The sequence below is a fragment of the Pezoporus occidentalis genome, unplaced genomic scaffold (assembly GCF_034315485.1).
Source record: "Pezoporus occidentalis ecotype Australia unplaced genomic scaffold, CSIRO_AGI_Poc_V1 ctg257, whole genome shotgun sequence".
In the NCBI taxonomy this organism is placed as follows: Eukaryota; Metazoa; Chordata; class Aves; order Psittaciformes; family Psittacidae; genus Pezoporus; species Pezoporus occidentalis.
In genome coordinates this window covers 156,715-175,100 of record NW_026914469.1, presented here as the reverse complement: position 1 = coordinate 175,100, position 18,386 = coordinate 156,715, and the positions used below count along the sequence as shown (strand labels likewise).

At 38.1% G+C, this 18,386-nt stretch overlaps 1 protein-coding gene across 1 annotated transcript in view; it reads right to left on the bottom strand.

Moving 5' to 3' along the window:
• The window catches only part of ITGA8 (integrin subunit alpha 8), a 110,075-nt gene that overhangs the window by 58,245 nt on the left and 33,444 nt on the right, over positions 1 to 18,386 (bottom strand). The window contains exons 14-16 of the mRNA XM_062623647.1: positions 8,187 to 8,232; positions 6,390 to 6,497; positions 4 to 59 (exon numbers count right to left, since the gene is read on the bottom strand). Of these exons, the coding sequence (XP_062479631.1) occupies positions 4 to 59; positions 6,390 to 6,497; positions 8,187 to 8,232 (210 nt within the window). The remainder of the gene's footprint in view (positions 1 to 3; positions 60 to 6,389; positions 6,498 to 8,186; positions 8,233 to 18,386) is intronic.

Here is an 18,386-nt window from a genome sequence, read left to right as displayed (position 1 = left end):
TACCTATCCCATCTGAAATACTTTGACCTTCAAAATCTGCGCAGACTCTTACAGTGAAGCTACATACAAAAAAGTAGAAGTAATTATTAGCAGAAAGAGAATTGGCAGTTCCCAAGTCATACCTTTTAAGCTTTCTTTTCCTTTTCTCAAAAATATTTTGAGATCTGCTTTTAGCTACCTGTGACATTCTCTAAGTTAGCAACTCTCCTACAGTCCACTAATAACCAAAGAAGAGAAGGTCTGAATATCTTCCAGGGAAAGGTATGGAGAAGAGCCTCTGTTCCCACTAATTCTTGAGACAGCCTACAGACATAACACTTCCAATACTATTGGCAAAGTTGGGTTCCTTATGTTGACCTTCAGCAAACCACCTTTGTATGAAGCTGTCTGCAGAAGTCCTTATCGCTTCATCATGATCAAATAAGAAAGATCCTTGAGCATGTAGCCAACACTCAAGCTGTTTTCTATCAAATCAAAACACACAGGATGCCAATGTATTCCATGATATTCCATTATTCATTATTTCAAAAAAGCTCTAATTCACTCCAAACATACCAACGGAATTGTTCAATTTGTGTGGCACAAGACTAAGCAGAATGTATTTTAATTTGCTACATTTTGCATAAAGTGACAGATACCTGACCTAAATCAAAGTACAGAGAAAGTGATTATCCATGTCCATTAGTTAATATACTAATGCAACACATTCAACACAATGCAAAACACTGTAAGTTAATTGTTTTTCATTTGCCTGCTCATAGTGTACAGGAATCTTTTTTTGAGCCTAGCAATATTCACATCACAGTTATAACTGTATTACATAAACATCACTTCAGACATAATTACTTCTCATAATGAACATTTATTTCTATTTCTCTGTAAGACAAGCAATAAATTTGCAGTTACACTCAACATCTGACAGGAGAAGCCTGTCATAGTTTTATTGGCTGATAAATTCTAAGAAGATATACTATAAAAATTAATTTTAAAAACCTAAAAATTATAAATGTTTGTAGAAAAGTTTAACTTCATAAGGCATCTATGCAAGTTATATAAATACATAACTGAATCATATGTTAAAAAACTTTCACAAGTTACTCTGGATAGCCAGGGAAACAGGAATACTAATGCTTGTTGCTGTTAACAGGGTGTACTTTCCTGATGAGTGGGAAAACAAGAAGTCTGTCACTGGAAAAATGCTTCTGATTTTTGATTCCTGCTGTCACATTCCACAAGTACTTAGCTCTCCACACTATTATTTCCAAATAAGTCCCATATAATGTAAGAAAATTGCTGATGTGAAGGGTTTGGGGCTCTCTAAAACTTTCAATTGTCCTGGTTACCAATCATTTTTCAAGAGCATTTTCATGGCTTCAGAAAATGTTTTATTGTATATGTGTATGTGTATGCGTATGGGTATGTGTACGTATATGTAAGACTCAGCTAAACATGGATTGTAGGTTAGCACTGGAAGATGTGAAATCATCTTGGGTCAAAAAAAAGCAAATTTAAAGTAGTCATTGCTCTTAATCTCCTCACTAGTATTATACTATAGACTAACTTCTCCATGCAGTGGATTCAAAGCCAGCGACATAACCTTTAAAATAACCTATAATCACATTCTAATTGCATGTTTGCTTCCTCTGACATATGTAATGAAACTGTGCCACATCTGGTATTCATGTCACTCTCATGACCCTGTTAAACTTTCCTCTTGGGCAAAAAAAATATTGCCTTATGCCATTAAACTCCACTTAACTGTAGCCTTCAAATGACTACGCTCCATGAGGAAAGTGCGAATTCAGTCATATTCTTACTTCTTTGCAATTATGAACTAACACATGAAGAACCAATTATTCTCTAATACACAAGGACGAGGACCAGAACAACAAAATGAGAAAAGCTTGTGTAATTGCCTTAGTGCAATTTAGACATCAGGCTTCATAGGCCAGTCTCGCACGTCATGGCATAATAGTGTATTTTCACAAATGTAAACTCATGAACTGCCATCATGTATCAAACTTTGTGACCTCACTTCGGAGGTCTCACATAATTTTTGTGCTGTCATGTTTAAAAAAAAGGCTGAGTTAAAAATCCAGCCTGAAATGCTTTACTTGTTAAATAGCACAATTTCAGTGTATGTTTAATTTACTGTAATGAACAGAGTAGTTCATCATACACATTTTATAACAAGTCACATTCTTAAGTGTTACTTTAAGAGCCAAGGTTTATTCCTTCCTCTCCAGGCAGAGCACCTCCTAGGCACAGTAAAAAATAACAACAGCTGAGCTTAGAAGCTTGCTTGGAGGAGCAATCAACCAAACAAGACAACAGTTTAAAGAAGAAAACTTCAGCAGATAAGGAACAAGAGGGAAAAAAGTCCATCATCCTAAAGCATATGAACTTTTACGTGCTATCAATCTTGCCTTTCTCAAGAGATGCCCATATCACCCAAGCTTATGTGTGATCTATGTGTGATTTGGAGAGTATTTGACTACAGCTACAAAACAGAAGGAAAGCCTTAAACCTGAATTTACTATCTTTTCCTGGTAGTTTCAGGTCAACAAACTGGTTTGTTTTAATTACTTTTATGTTCTTCAGGTAGACAGAAACATTTTTAATTATTTTATATTTTAGATTTTAATTATTAGAAGAAGTAGCTTAAAAAGATTCATCTTTCTTCAAAACTACTCATGGCATACATGAGGGTAGTCTCTTTAGAAGTCAATCCAAATTACCTAATATTACCCAAAATGGTTAATCCTTAGAAAATCAGTTACACATAATGTTTTCCGGACTGCAGTTTATCCCAGAAAGAATTTATTTTGGTCTGGCTATTCTAGTAGGTGAAAAAATAGGAAACTTAGTTCAGGAAGTGAAAAGCAAGAAATGACCAGATCCTACCAGACATCATTTGTTATTGTTAACAATTTCTTTAGCACACAGGATTGCACATGGAGAGGAAGAATGAATAATGCATTAGCAGAAAGGCACTTTAAGCTCTGATGCTAGGGACCTCCATTCTGTGTGAGGCTTATAGCTAACCTGCAAGGTCACAAACCTCTACAGAAGAATAGCAGAAGCTATTATCCTCTACTGATGAATGACCTTTAAACAAACTGTTTCCTCTTTGAAGAATAATACTTAAAAGCAAGTCAATATAGCTCTATTTTGATGCTCTTGGCCTACTTTTAGATTTTGTTATGCCAAAGTCTAACCCAGTGACCCAGAATGACCAACACAGAGCTTGAATCCTGAAGGGTTTCCATGGCTAGGCTATGTCACATGGCCAGACTGCGGCAACACAAAGGCTCCTAGGTAACTCAAATGACTGCCTTTTGGCTACCTCTAGGACTACTAAAACTAATACTATCAAATCACCCAGCTGCAGTCCTGGCACAGCAGAGGTCTGCAACACAGCAATGGGCTTCCTGGGTAGCAACTGTCACAACTTGCCTACTTTACTCCTATCAGCCCCTGAGGTGTAAGGTACAAGATCTCTGACTCCTGGCCACGTGACTTTGCTGTCTGACTCATAGAGTCAGGCTTGCTCCAGACTAGGGCAAATCTCACACAAAGATATTTCAAGGCAGTACGAAGGCCCTTAGGTCCATATCCATGGGGCACCAATAACATCCAGTTTCAAATTAAGTCAATGGGAAAAGAAAATACTAGGAATAGAAAGGAGCAAAATCAGAAAAATAGTTCAAAAGTTATGCAGTTAAGAACAGTATTTAATAATCAGATCTCAAATGGTAACAGAAATACCAGTGCAGAGATAAATTAGACCTCTAGGTAGCTGGAACCCAGTTTGGGCTTAATAGATTATATGATGTGGAAACAGCTTTTAAAAAAGTGTTTGTTTTATTTACCCCCTTTTCCAGAAATCAACCTGCATCTTTCAAACTTAAAAAAAATAATAAAAAAATAATGAAAAATTAACATTTTCTTTCATAGCTTCAAAGTTGCAGAATTTGTTCCAAATTTGTTAGTTTTTGGGAACTCAGAAAGAGTCACATTCTCTTAAGAATGTGCATAAAAATGTCTCTTTTCTGCATGTCTCCTCTGTGCTGCAGCTTTCCAATCTATATCTTGGCAAAAATAATATTCTCTTAGTAGTTTAAAATGTGGAATAATCTACATTATTCATACACACACACTTCCTCAAACTTTTTGGGTAGGAGGTTTTCTTTCATTCTAATTTTGCAGTGTCAGTCCGTACACATTTTATACAGGTTGCACAGCTGGCTGATACAGAAATCTATCCCATGGGACTGAGGAATTCTTTGCTTGCTGGAGTTTTCCTACTAATTGTTTTCATATGGACAATACAAGCTTCAACTAAGGAGAAAAACTACAACATGGAAAATAGCAGCTGCTCTTCAGTTGTTTTGTAACACAAACCAAATCTTTAGGGATGAGTATTTTTGAATAAAGCAGACAGACACTAAATTATGCTCTTGTATTAAAACTCTTGTAAATATAAACCAAATACCTTCTGGCTTATTATAACACAGTAATGAAAAGTAATGAAAATACTGCATGTTAAAGGAGCGTATTTTGTTTTTTCTCGTTTTTTAAAACCATGTCTCACAGCAGGAATAGTTTTTTTACATAAATGTTTCTATTTATTTTCTTGTGCAAAACCACACCTTTTTTCCTTTAGTACACTGTTGGCAAATGTTAGGGTTTCAAAATCATTTCCATTATGACAAAAAGCATTCTTAGAAAGTCTGAAAATTCTGAAAAAACATAATTTTGATCAATGAATATGCTTCAGCCCAGTGTTGATATTTTAAATTCTCTATCAAATCAACTATTAAATCAAAAGGTGCTTGAATCAAAAAGTCAGGATGGATCTTGAGCTGGATCCTATTCCAGAAAGGCCAAAGCTTTTAAAAGTTGTGAAACTTAGATCTATCAATTGCCTTCCCCATTGCTCTGTACATTGGTGATTTTCTACACAGGATATAGAAACAAGGAACATTATGGCAAATATGGGAAGTCCCATAAAGTGTGGAAGAATAGAGGAAAAGTGAAACTCTCTTGACAGCCCCTTTCTAGATGCATTGAAAGCTGACTTATTTAGTCATTTAGATGTACCAGAGCTGAGTTTCTTTATGACTACTGAATGAACTTTTTCTGGTCATGAGTATTTTTTATGGTTCATATTTAACAACTTGTTCTAAAAACACTTTTGCTGACTTTGACATTTGAGATGATTTTTAGAACTCATCTCATATAAAGAAAGTCTCCAGTGTGGGGAATCCCTTTGACCACCTCTGGTTTAAAAGCAGTGAAAAATTTCTGCAGTCACCTTGTCTTCTGGAGTCCTCCTTTACACATGGATGTCCTTTTCATACAGCCCACTTCCTGGCAGGATTTCTGCTTCTAATGTGCTTAAATAAAATGATATGAATATTTTTTCTGTCTTAGAAATCTGTTCCTCAGAGTGTCTCTGGCAGGACTCACTGCTATTTTGTATTCAAGTTGTACGTATTTATGCTCTGATTTTTTTTCAGTTTCCTCATTTGTTATGATTTGCACTTTTAAACAGTATCTTATGTATTTGTAATAGCCTCTTTTATCAGCTGTTCCTGGGATCCTTTCTAAGTGAATTTTTACTAGTGTAGTAAACGTGCCTGTATGTGGTATTATGTGCTATTAGATAGCCTCCAACTGTCCTGCAAGCATTTTATATTTGTAACTGATCTTAAATTGTTTTAATTAGCTTCAAGTCTTTGAATGTACTTTTTCTTTTCAAAGTTAAATGGTACTGTGGCGTAGGGTTTCTCTTTTAAAGACATATGCAACATTGTCTTGTACAAGGCACTAAAAAAACCTTCCTCTGACCAATGACAACCAGAAACAACATCCTGTGAACTGCTCTCAGGATGGCCAGACAGGTATCTTCTCTCTTCCACAAAAGACTGAGATCTCTCTTCTTTTTCTAACAGAAAACAGTGGATCCACCAGCTCTTTGCATCACTTTCACTGACATATTTTCTCAAGAAAGATGTGTATTTTGACAGATCATTGTTCCTGTGTTTTGTCTGTCTCAGCTGTTTCACGTTCCATTCATCCAAGCATTGCATATGAATTTGTATCTTGATCCCTAGGAGACAACGAGCATTCTCCTACACAGGAGATTCAGTGTATGAAAGCACTCTACCTTTAAGTACTTCATTTTGAAAATCTGTTAAGTACTGGAAGATATCTAAAAGAACTCTGTTCTGTGTAGGGTTTTTTTGTTGCATTCAACATAGTATGTTTGAACATCTTTTTTGAACTTTGAATATGTTCAACCAAAAAGCTGCAAGAAAAGTTAGGAATAGGAAGTAAGGAATAGAAAGAGGATGAGGATTTTTTTTATCTTATCATGAACTTACCAAGCCACCAAAAGCTGAGAGTCAGGAAGCAGACAAGTTTTATTGTCTGGATTCACAATCATTGGGTTCAGAATGAGCTGAGCATTCACTGTCACCACAGGTCTGGCTCTGAGGGACAGAAACAAGGTTCACTGCATACAGGAGCACATTAGTACCTATGTTGCAGCAGAGAAAACTGAGATGGTTACAGTGAAGCCAGAAATATAGGGCTGCTCTGAGGAAACACTTATATAATCATCCTCCTACCCAAAAGATTTTTTTTTTTTTTTTTGTCAGAAACTGTAACTCCTACTATGACATTTTGAAAGTTCTTCACAAAAGAAATCACAGGTCAACAGCATCAGTGAAACAGCCTCGTACAGTTAACTGTAACTAACAGTGTATGTAACTAACAGTGACATATTCAGACTTGCTATCTCTAAGATTCTTAAATCAAGAAACAATTTGGTTAAAGTAGAAATTGATCTACAATATCTTGAGCCAATAAACAACTCTGTCTGACATGTCTTGAGACAACTGACTTCAGAAACGAGGAATAATCACCACAAAATTCTGCTGAATATGCAAATACACAGTTATAGTGATTGGAATCATCCCTTCGAATAACAATCTGTTATTAAGTAATGAGATCATTTGTAGTTGAGAGCAATTTGGAAGACAAATGAAAATAAGAGTCTAAATTCTGCTTTTTTAAGACAGCAGTACTATTTTACAGTAGCTTACATAATTCTGGCAAAACCAGCTTATTAAAAAATTAATTTCCTCATATTTTAATCCACAGCTGAGCTTTTATGATTACTTCTCTATACTACTTCAGGAAAACCTTAAAAAAATTTACTTTCTCTGCAAGAGTGAAAACCTTTTTTTCTAGCACACTGCAGTTAATAAAATCCTGTTTCTCCAGTATGACAAGTTGCATATTTGATATACTCTGGCCAGGAAATGGCCTCCTGCTATTCATTTTCTTAAATTAAACACATTTTTACTGCTATCTAAAATACACACTGGATCTAATTCTCCAATGTTTCACATCCTGTGCAGTCATTCATGCCACTGCAACGTGATGCACTGCAAATTATTCACATGGCTCTTTCTCTGGGCATTGGGAAAAACAGGTCTACTCACTGCACCTACGATGGTAGCTAAAACAAACTAGCATTCCTGTTTTACTAAACTCTTATGCTTTGACAAATATTCAGCTGGAAAGCAGAACATGCCTTCCCTCAGTCAGGAACTGTTGGGAATACAGACTACAAGAAGACAGCCACGAATCAAGAAATATGACTACATTGTTGCATCAGTGGATGGTAGATCTTTAAATGCAAGGAACTGTCGGCATGGCTGGACTAAGAGAGCAGCAAATACTTGTTTATGCATTTGGTAGCTTCAATTCATACCTCTAACCAAGCACTGCGTTTAGTGAAAATCCACAGCAGCAACTTTGTGATTTTTAAAAAAAAGGATAAAATATCTTTCTAGCACCATTCCCAGAGGGAAAAAATCAGTTTAGAATATTATGCTTTTTAAATTTCTCATTTAAAATTAACGGAGGAGTCAAACATTCCAGAAGTTTTTTGAGCTAAGACTCAAGCATGGAAAGTATGGAAAAATTCATTGAAAATGACAGTTTCAAGCATGGGAAAAAAGCTTTTGTTTCTCACAGGATGCATAGTTTATCACCTGTAATTATCATCTTTTACACATTGCACTACAGAAACAAAGGAATGTGAAATTTGCTTATTTGCAGATCTCCTACCAAAGCTGTAAAATAGAAAATCCATTCTATTTACCACTTACCTGTAAACAACTGCTTTTCCAGCTCCAAATGCACCTACAATTAAATCTGGAGAAACAAAACAGCTTCAGAAGAACTATATAGATGCCTCTCATGCATTTTTTTCCCAGTCTAAATTAGACTATTTACATTAAAAAAGCAGTAACATAAAACAAGTGTGATAATTCCTTTCTAAGTGATTTTTTTTTTCCAAAAGTGTACCTGGAAGAAACATGCTACATTGTCAGAGATGGCCTTATAAATGTCTTGGTGGTATCCAGTAAGTGCCAATCTATTTAAGACAAGACTACCCTCACTACTATCTCACTTCTCTCCAGCTTTCAAGGAGTATTCAAGGGGAAAAAGGATGCCATTAACCTTACACATTTTATTCTAAACCATTAATTGTCCATTACACAGAGAGATGCAAACCACTTTGTTGTCACTTCCATACACGTCATGTTGAAAATTTGCAATGTTCCTTCCTGAAAATCCTTCCCATCCTGCTTTATGTTTTAAGCAATCTCTTCATTAATGGAAGCATTACACCTCTGCATACATAAATACAATGCACAGGTCAGAGGACGGCTGATTTTATAGCTTCTAATGTTTTCAGCATTGTAGCAGCATGTGCTGAGGCTTATAATAATTATCCATCTAAAGCCATCTATTTCCCCATTGATGCCCATTTGGAGTCAACAACCCCAGCAGCACACTGGGCCTTTGGCACATCTTTGTTATTGGATACCAGCCTGGGCTGGGAATTTACAGGCTCATGTATTTCTTCTTTTTGCTTGGAGTCCCGCGCAGGGCTTTCTGGAAAGATCCATACTGGCTTGCTGGACTACTCAGGCCTATTGGAGAAAAACAGGAGCCAAGCAGTGAAGAAAAAGGATCAGCCTCCCTGCTGCCTCTAGCTGGAGCACAGTTCAAGAAAAAGAAAGAGCTTTGTTCTATTTTCTAACTCCCTAGTGCCCATCTGAGCACCTCTTTCACTCCACTGTTATTGTATGACTTGATTTACACATGTCCAATTCAGTAGACTGAATTTTACAACAGACCTTGCAGTAGTACAGACTGGCAAACTAAATTGATCTAAATGAGTTAATTAAAACGATATTCAGGGTTGTAAACAAACCCTTACTTGCTTGCTTCCATTGTTTGAGCACTGGTTTGCTTATGAAGCCCTGAAGTCAACAAAGCATGATGCAAATACCAAATTTGATGGTAATCAGCTGGGTAGTTTGGGCCAGGTCTGGCAGTGCTTTTTCCAGCACTCTGCCTTTCAGATGATGAGGATTTCACTAGTTTAAACAAGAACTTCACAAGGACAACAGCCTGTCCTACAATGAATGCCACTGAAGAATGTCAGCAGAGAGGAGCAGACATGGACAGTTTATGGGTCTGATCCTCTTTCTGTATAACATTTACATTTTTCTACTTCCATTGGCCTTAGAGAAATAGGCTTCAGGGTTAGGAACACTTTAAATAGAAGAAGAAAAAGAGTGTTGTTTCTATCTCCTTTTTGGGACATTTATGAGTTCTTTTCACTAGCAGCTTTATAGACAACTTCCACACAGTACCAAAACCTAAAGATATTTTCTTTTAATTAAACAACTGATTGAGGCGTAGCCATCACCATAAAGGCTGCACAATGCGCATGGCAGAACTTTTTCTGTCAGCTCCCCAACAGCAGCACCCATGGTAACCCCCCAAAAGGTTGAATATTTTATTGGGGTTTTTTTTTCAATTGTGTTTGGTTTTTTTTTGTGGGGTTTAATTTGTTTTTTTTTTTTAAGGAAAAAAAGAAACATTATGTTATGAACAGAAAGCGAAAGACAAGAAGGAAGAGGTTTCTGTTCTGTTGTTCCCAGTTGAACAGTTTATGAATTCAAACTCAGTAACTCAAAAGGTTTCAATATAGGGCTATTTTATGGCAGACACAAAACAGGTAGATGTCTGAGACTCATCCAGATCCTGATCTTGTGATGATTTCATAATCTGATCTTTCACTAAAAAAATGAAGCACTCCAACCTTTCACAAGCACAAGGGAAAGCTTGAACGCACAACTTGAATAAGCTTAATAAAACGGAGCCTGTTTGAATCTGAAGGTAAAAAGAATGAGTCTGTCATATACACTCCGCCTCACTGGTACAAGCAAACTCTTTAATTTCTACACCTGTGTGGACTTAGGTCCCCCCTATCTCAGCATCCCCTCTTTAATATTAAAGGCGATTTTGCACATCTGCTTAATAGTTAAATCCTGGTTTCTCTGGAACAGAGTCCAGTTTTTTGAAGACAGAGAGTAACAGGTCTAAAGGAACAATGTAGGCCCCAGTCACCAAAAGACTGGTTTTCCATGAGCAGTCTTCTTGCATTGCCACCTCAGCCGGGTTTGGAGGCACAGCAAAAAAGATGAGGACATTCAATCATGGCACCATAACAAAGGCTCTGTTTGAGCATAAACTATTGGGCATCCAGGACTGTGCTCATCCTGCTCTCATTCGGAAGCTCTCACTTTTTACCTGACATGTTCCTTACTTTCTGTTCTAAGCCATGCTTATTCTTGACCCAAAGAGCTTGAATGAATGAAACTACTCAGGAAGAGAAGTGAACTTAAGAATGAATATGCAAACAACAAAAATATACTTCTACCCAGTAGTGCCATATAAGAGCTAATATAAGGAGCAAGTCTATACATTCCAGCAGAGCATTCACTGGAAGATCCATTAGGGATTTTGCTTTGCTTCTGCTTGTTCTGTTACAGAACAGTAGTTTTATTCTTCTTTTTTTCATAGCCTTGTGGGGGCTCCTATGCCCATCACTGGACAAAAAGCATTTTTGACATTGATACGAATCCATGAGATTTGAATACACATCCACACTTTCAGAAGCAGAAGTTTTGAATTTCTTGTGTTCTGCAGAAGAAAAGTAACTAATAATTTCAATGAAAAACTGCATGAGATGTCTAAATTATCTGAAGCTTGGCAACATTCCCCTCCTAAGAATAGAGAGAAGTTGTCTGTAGTCATTGCTAATGCTACGCATGCAATGTCACTGATGCAAAGGTCACAGCTGAAAAATAAGTGCTTAACAAGCAATTTGGAATTACATAGCAATAAAAGCCAGCTTAACTACTTATAAGCCTTCCAGAGTCTGAAGAAAACAGTATGAAAACCTTTGCTCCTTTGCATTTGTGAAGGGTTTTTTTCAAGCCCCATAAAAGGAGAGAGAAAGAGAGAGAAAGAAAGAAAAAGTATAGAAGAAAGAATAAATGAGCTGTGGGGTCACAACCACGCTGCAAAAACCAAGAAAACAAGCACAGAGTGACTCTGAAGGAATTTTCAACTTGAATTTCAACACAGTTTGTGGTTGTATGCAATAAAATCCCCAACTGGTGGAGTTCACAGAGCTTAATCCTGAAACAAGTGTCTTTGGCATGTACTTTGCTGAAGTCAAGGGGCACTGTGCAAAGTTAAACAATCCTAATGCTGATTTCAGATATTAACTTTGCTCTGAAGGGAAGGCTTGCAAGGTTCTGTCCAGTGAAGAAGATCCATTTTCTGGATCTTCTGCATTATCATAAAATGTCAAGGAAGGAGTATTCAAAGATGGCACTGAAAAGCACATTGGTTTTTGTAAGCTGCTCTGTTTACCTGCACCTTGTGCTATGTATCTGTGACAGACCCGAAACACCATGTGATAAAGGGCAGAAACTTGCCATGATGCTTACTAAGCATTCAACCAGCTGGAGGAAGTAGGAAAATCAACAAAGTCCTACCTCCAGTCTCAACAAGATATATTCATTTAATAATTCGAGCAAATTCTTTTGGTTTTTGAAGGACATCTTCATCTCCTGTGAGAGACCCAGCCCCAGGAACATGTGCTGTGCTCAGCACCCTTACTTAGCTGGAGTCTGTCCAGCAATCTTAAGAGAAAATGCTAAGGCATGGTATCTCATCTCACTTCACCAGATACAGCGGCCAAGAACACCAGCCAATGAAAGACTACATAACCAGCACACGCTTCACTTGTGAGAAACCCAGAAATGAAAAAACAAGATAGCTGAGTCACCTCCCACTGCAACCCTACCAGGATACAGGCAGGAAAGTGTTGATCTTACAGACTCAGAATGATTTGCTGACAGCTTTAAACATCACTTTGTGTAGTCTGTCAGTTTAATTGCAGAGTATAAATAGGAACTGGAAAACAATTAAATCTAATCTGAGTATGGGTGCTAATGGACATTTCATAAAAGAGAAAACTGTGTAACTGGAAACCCTGTTAAAAAAAAAATCTCTGTGAGCTTTTCTTGTGTTTTGTTTCCCTCAGTGCATCAGGTGCCAAAAAGGCCCATGGTCAGATTTCTGTTTGTTTTCTAGAGTTTCAGAGAGCAGCACACTCCCAAATCTCAGTAGGAAAGGTCCAGAATAAAATTTCCTTTAAATGGCCATTACTTCAGGTTTGACTATAATAAAGGACACGGGACTATCCAGTTCAGCCAACTTTACTCAAGAATTTGAGTTAAATACTACAAGCAACCCCCCCCTCAAATCAGAGTCACTTGATTCCAATCATACCATTCTCAACTCCCTTGATCCTTCCCTGTTTTTCAACCATTCTGGTAGCAGGTCTGTTAACACCTAAGGCTAATTCATTCCAATGTTCCCTTTTGTCTGAAGTGTCCTTTTCATAATAGAATGTTATTATTCATTATATTACAAACAAATCCAAAAGAGGGCAGTTAATGTTCAATCACTTCAGGAAAGCCCTACTTAGTGGGATTGATTGTTTTATCCTTATATTCCACTGGGTACAATATTGTGATTTCATTAAATATCTCAAAGAATTTTAGAAACGCATGCCTGTAAATTGCACAGATAACACTTTGCCATAAAACTAGCATATTTGTAGGAAATCATTAGCTTGTCAGTACGTTTTTGAGTGATTATTCATGTGAAAACTTAATTAGCTGGTAGAAATACTTCAGCTTTTCTGCATCTGGGGCAGAACCCACTCCTTGTTCTGGCTCCCACGACTGCAGCCCTCTGACCAAAGCAGATGCAGCTTCTCATTGATTTAATTTGTTTGTCTTCCACAAATCTCCTGGACCAATTTCATAATTTAGTCATCACTAGGTTACGATTTGTGATATTGTTGGCACAATGCCTACTGTTCTCAAAAAAAATTATGAATGCTGAAGAACCCTTTCCTCTCAGAAAGAAACTTGAGGATTTTCTTCCTGCTGTTTATGGTACTTTGCAGATGGAGCTGTTAAATACTCTCATTTTAATAAGATTAGACTGGATTACTGAAGTTCTGAGGGAAATTTGCCTGATTGTCATACTTGTTTCCTCTTTAAAATGTTTCTAGAGTAATTTGTTTTTATTAACTGCATGCTATTCTTAAGATAACAACTGAGCGTGAAGATGCCTTTATACATTTCCCTAAGCTGACAAAGGTTTGACTAAAAAGAATAACCAAAAGAACAGCCCTGCAGCTGTGTTTGGATAAAAGCAGGATACCTTGAAGAAGAATCTTCAGTGGCACTGCCTTCAGGGTGACTCTAAATTAATAATGAACACTTGCACAAGCATCTAAGCAGGCAGGAAGCAGAAACAATAGTGCATAATTCACTTAAGCAATTATCCAATTAACTAATCAACAATCTTTGAGTAATGAATTAATCCAGAGCACTGCTCTGAATCCACCCACAGTGTTAAAAGAAACTGGTTAAATCATCCTGGTTCACAAACACGTTTGAAGAAACTAGTGTGCTGGAGGATACGCTGCAAGCAAGTGACTGAGAAAGCAAGCAAGCTTAATGAGTTGACTAAGTTATTCATTATAAACTCTTTCCTCAGCTATAATCAGCCATCAAGTGACTGAACATATGCTGAAATGTGAGGGTGGAAACCTTACAGCCTCCAAATGCCTGAACGCTACACAGATAGATGAACCAGCTGGAAGTGCGGCACCATCACGCAGATAATCACGGACTCCAAACACTCAGTGGCGACCAGCTTTGAACAGATGCCCAGAAGCCAAAAGAAACAGATTTCTTTCCCGTTAAAACAGATTTATGGATATATTTTCTTCCTATGAAAATTAAACTATGCTAAGAGAAAAAGACAAAATTATAAACAAAATAAACTACAATTCAAAATACATACCTAAGCTGAGGCTACATTCCACACTCCAGGCCTTGATGACATAAATACAGCTCAGGATGGAGGAAAGGGCCCCTAAAAGCCCCAGATTTACTGGGGAGTTGAGTGGAAGCTGCATTGAAAGGTATAATTACATTGCTCAGATGTTCCAGCACAGAAGACTGCCAGCAAGGTTGTACTGAGTCAGGGATTTCAGAATAAATTTATGCAAACCTTGTAGAGCTGCTATTACAGAGAATCACAGGGCTATATGAACTGTGCTATGTGCCTTGTCAGTAAGGCCTCAGACACAGAACGATGCTTTGCCGTGTCCTAACCTCAGTACCAAAAAAGTACAGTACAGAAATCTTGCACATAATTCCTTCCAACTATTACTGTATTTGCACTTAAACTGATCAAAAAAGCCCATCAGCCCATCTCTTACACTTTTTCACTCCATTCACTGCATTCCAGCTTTATTTCTTTAATCCGCTTTATTTTTTTACACAACTGTCAATCCAGAGTAATGACATTAATTCAGAATTTACTATAGCAGTATTAAGTGAGATCAGATCCTCTCCTTTGAATATAACCTCAGAACATGAGCTGTCAGAAAGCTGTGAAATGGACAGTCTGCTGAAAGATGTCACAATTACATCAGTGTTAGTAAATCAGTGTCAGAGAATGTAATGTGTCTGTGTACCATACCTGCACCGTTTGCCATGGTATTGTAAGATTGGCCCTAAAGCAATTGGCCTATGCCAATTATTAGCCTCCAGAAGACAGCATGTAGCAATCTTGTTTTGGGAAGAAAGTGAGTCTGAAAGTATGGACAAGGACTGTTCACCGGCAGTTTAGAACCAAAACCAGCATATTTAATTTACTACTGTAGGTGCATCTTTAAAGGATTATTTGGTCTTTTCCTTCAAATACTGGGTACATATTGTATACAGGAGAGATACTGATGTAGTATGTTACAAAGTTTGTCAGTGTCATGCTTGGAAGACTGGGAAAGCTTCATGTTGCTTCTTCCTCTGAATAGTCACATCAAAAAGAATGGAGCTGCCTTGGTACATCCAATCTATCTGACTGTCACGCTTAATTTGCTTCCTCTTATTGCTTCCCTTTCACTAGCCTTAACTGACTATAAAGCTTGGTCAGGTTCTACCTAACTCTTAAATCACTACAGGGAAAAAAGCATCCATCCATTCACTACCATCACCACTGTCTGGCATTGAATTTCTTCTGCTAGGTGCAGAACAGTGCTTGATTTGTTTGGTGCTGGAGCTAGGGGATGGACACCATCACAGAGAGAGAGAAGCTGCATATCTTTAAAATGACACAACTGTTAGGATGATCAGCAGAGTTTTCTGGGTCTGATGCTTCCCAGGGTTGAAAATTTCTCACTACCTCGGAGCCTGCAAAACAGAGACTACCATATTATCACCCCTGTCTGTGTAGATAAAGGAACAGTTCTGGGCACATAACATCTGGAGGGTCTGCGAATATGACACAATTTACAGAAGACCTTCCCTGGAAAGCTGTGGAGATGTAAACCAAGGATTGAACTTAATAACAAAATCTAACTCTTCCCTGTTGAAAACTTAGAAAAATCCCAGCATCTTCACAATGCTGAAAGTAGAGGTCTGTTACTGTTACAGTGATAACATCCATGCCAGGGCAGCTGAAGACAGATAGTCATTACACTGACAGGACTGCTAACGAGAACTAAAAGCAGCCCTGTCTCCATGCTGACCCTACTAGAGAGTTTCATTTTTAGGTATGATGTTGACTAGTTGGTCATTCAGCTGTCTGTATCCCGTGCTTTGTGCAGTGAGTGGCTGCACAAGTGAAATGAAAATAAAGTTGGGACATGAGCTTAAGCCCAGATTTTCATAATTTTAGCACAGACTCTGGTCAGATTTTAGTGTATACTCTTCCAGATAGTAGCCAGGAATGCTCTGGACCAAGGACCTTTCTCAAAAGGCAGTTTGGATACAGCCATCCTGTTTCAATGGGCAGGAAGGTTTCATCTGATGATGGTGAGCTGTGCTGTGACCCAGCAGGACTGTACAATTCCCTGGGTATCTCCTGTTGGCCACTTCTGGAGACATGCAACAGTGCTAGACAGAACTCTCACCTATATAGGTATGGCTGTATTATCTTCTTCCCTGCCCGCTGTTCTACTCCACCATTAAATCTGTCCATAGTCAGTTTTCTCCCATATTTATTATACAGCTGGAGTCCTGGGGGACAAGAAAGTCTTTCTCTGCCTTTCCTAAATAAGACCAAGAAGCAAGAGGTGGTCTCTCTCCCTTTGCTGGTCCAGAGTTGCAGGAAGATGAGGAAGGAGAAACCACCCCTCCATCCACAGGAAAGCAAGAGGACTTGATCTGCACTGAGTATTAGGCTACCTTTGTCTGCTCCCTATTTCCTTCTCTGTTCCTGATCTTATATTGGCATTTGGATGAAGAAAGATATTGCCTCCTGTATTGAATGGCTGCTCTTCTCCAAAAGGCTATGATTCACCTTCACTTTTTAGGAACTGTATTCCTCAACTTATTATTCAACTTCTAGGAGCAGTGGTTCCTGGGCTCAATACAGTTGAGCCCAGGATGAAGCTCAGCAGCCTGTGATAAGAAGCCACACAAACAGGTGGTATCTTCTGGCTTCCAGGTCTGAGACCTGCTCCAAGAACCTTAATACATGCTGTGATATAAAGAAGAAGGTCTGAAACTCTAAAATCTCTCAAAATGTTTTTAATGCACTAAAAATGAAATAGGAGAGTAACTCACATCTGTCAGCTTCTCATTTCTCTGCAGGGATGTGCCTGCCTGTCATGGTTTAACCCTAGCTGGGAATTAAGTACCACTCTGCTGACTACTTCCACTCACCACCCCAGTGGGATGGGAAAGAGAACTGGAAAATGTAAAACTGATGGGTTGAGAACAGCTTAATAATTGAAATTAAAAATATTATATTAATAAATACTAAAAGAAAAATGAGAGAGAAGAATAAAACCCAAGAAAGACAAGCGAGGCACAATGCAATTGCTCACCACCTGCTGCCTGATACCCAGCCTGACCCTGAGCCTGATCAGCCTCTACTGGCGAACACCCCCCCAGTTTATATACTGAGCATGACATGCTGTGGTATGGAATATCCTTTCAGCTGGTTTGGGCCAGGTGTCCTGTCTCTGCTCCTTTCCAGCTTCTTGTGCCCCTCCTCACTGGCAGAGTATGAGAGTCCTTGATTTAGAGTAGGCACGACTTAGCAACAACCAAAACATCTATGTGTTAACATACTAAATCCAAAACACAGCACTGCAAGAGCAACCAAGAAAAAAAATTAACTCAATCCCAGCCAAAACCAGGACACTGCCTCAAGACCAATGTTAGGCTCCAGGGCATACTAGCACAGCTATAGTTATGTGAGTCCTCACAAACTGGTGCCAGTCCTAAACATCTTGCAAGCGTGATCCCTTTTTGAGCTCATGTAGTTTCACACAATACTTGAACTCTAGACATGGTAGAGCCAATTGCTTGGAAAATCTCACCTTAGATTGTGGCAATACATATTTGTACCTGCAGCCCCGCATCACAGCTGGCTCTCATTTCCCAGGCAATGAGAACTGAACTGCTGAGAGTGATGAGTCAGCATAATTTGGATTTATGACATTTTTTCTTTTATAAATGGTGGATTTTATAATATACACTTTCAAAAGCTTAAATGAAAATTTTGAGACTATTTTCCTCTAATATTTCATGACACTCTTTGAACTGCAGTCCTGATCAGCAGTTTGGCAAGCAATGAATTAAAGGCTAGTTTCCGAGACCTTCTGTAGCCAGCACTCTGCCTCTCAGCTGACATCTAAAATAAAACATCCTTCCTATTCTGTCCAATTTCAGTACCTCGTTTCCTCTTTCTACAAGAGCTGCCCTTCAGCACTTCCATCAGGAGATGAAGAAGAAAAGCTCGGACATGAGAAGGATTACTTACTTAGTTGCCTAGTGTGTTTGTCCTGGTCTTGCATTTCCCTGTATTATTTCCTTTTTTTTTTTTTCTTTTTCTAT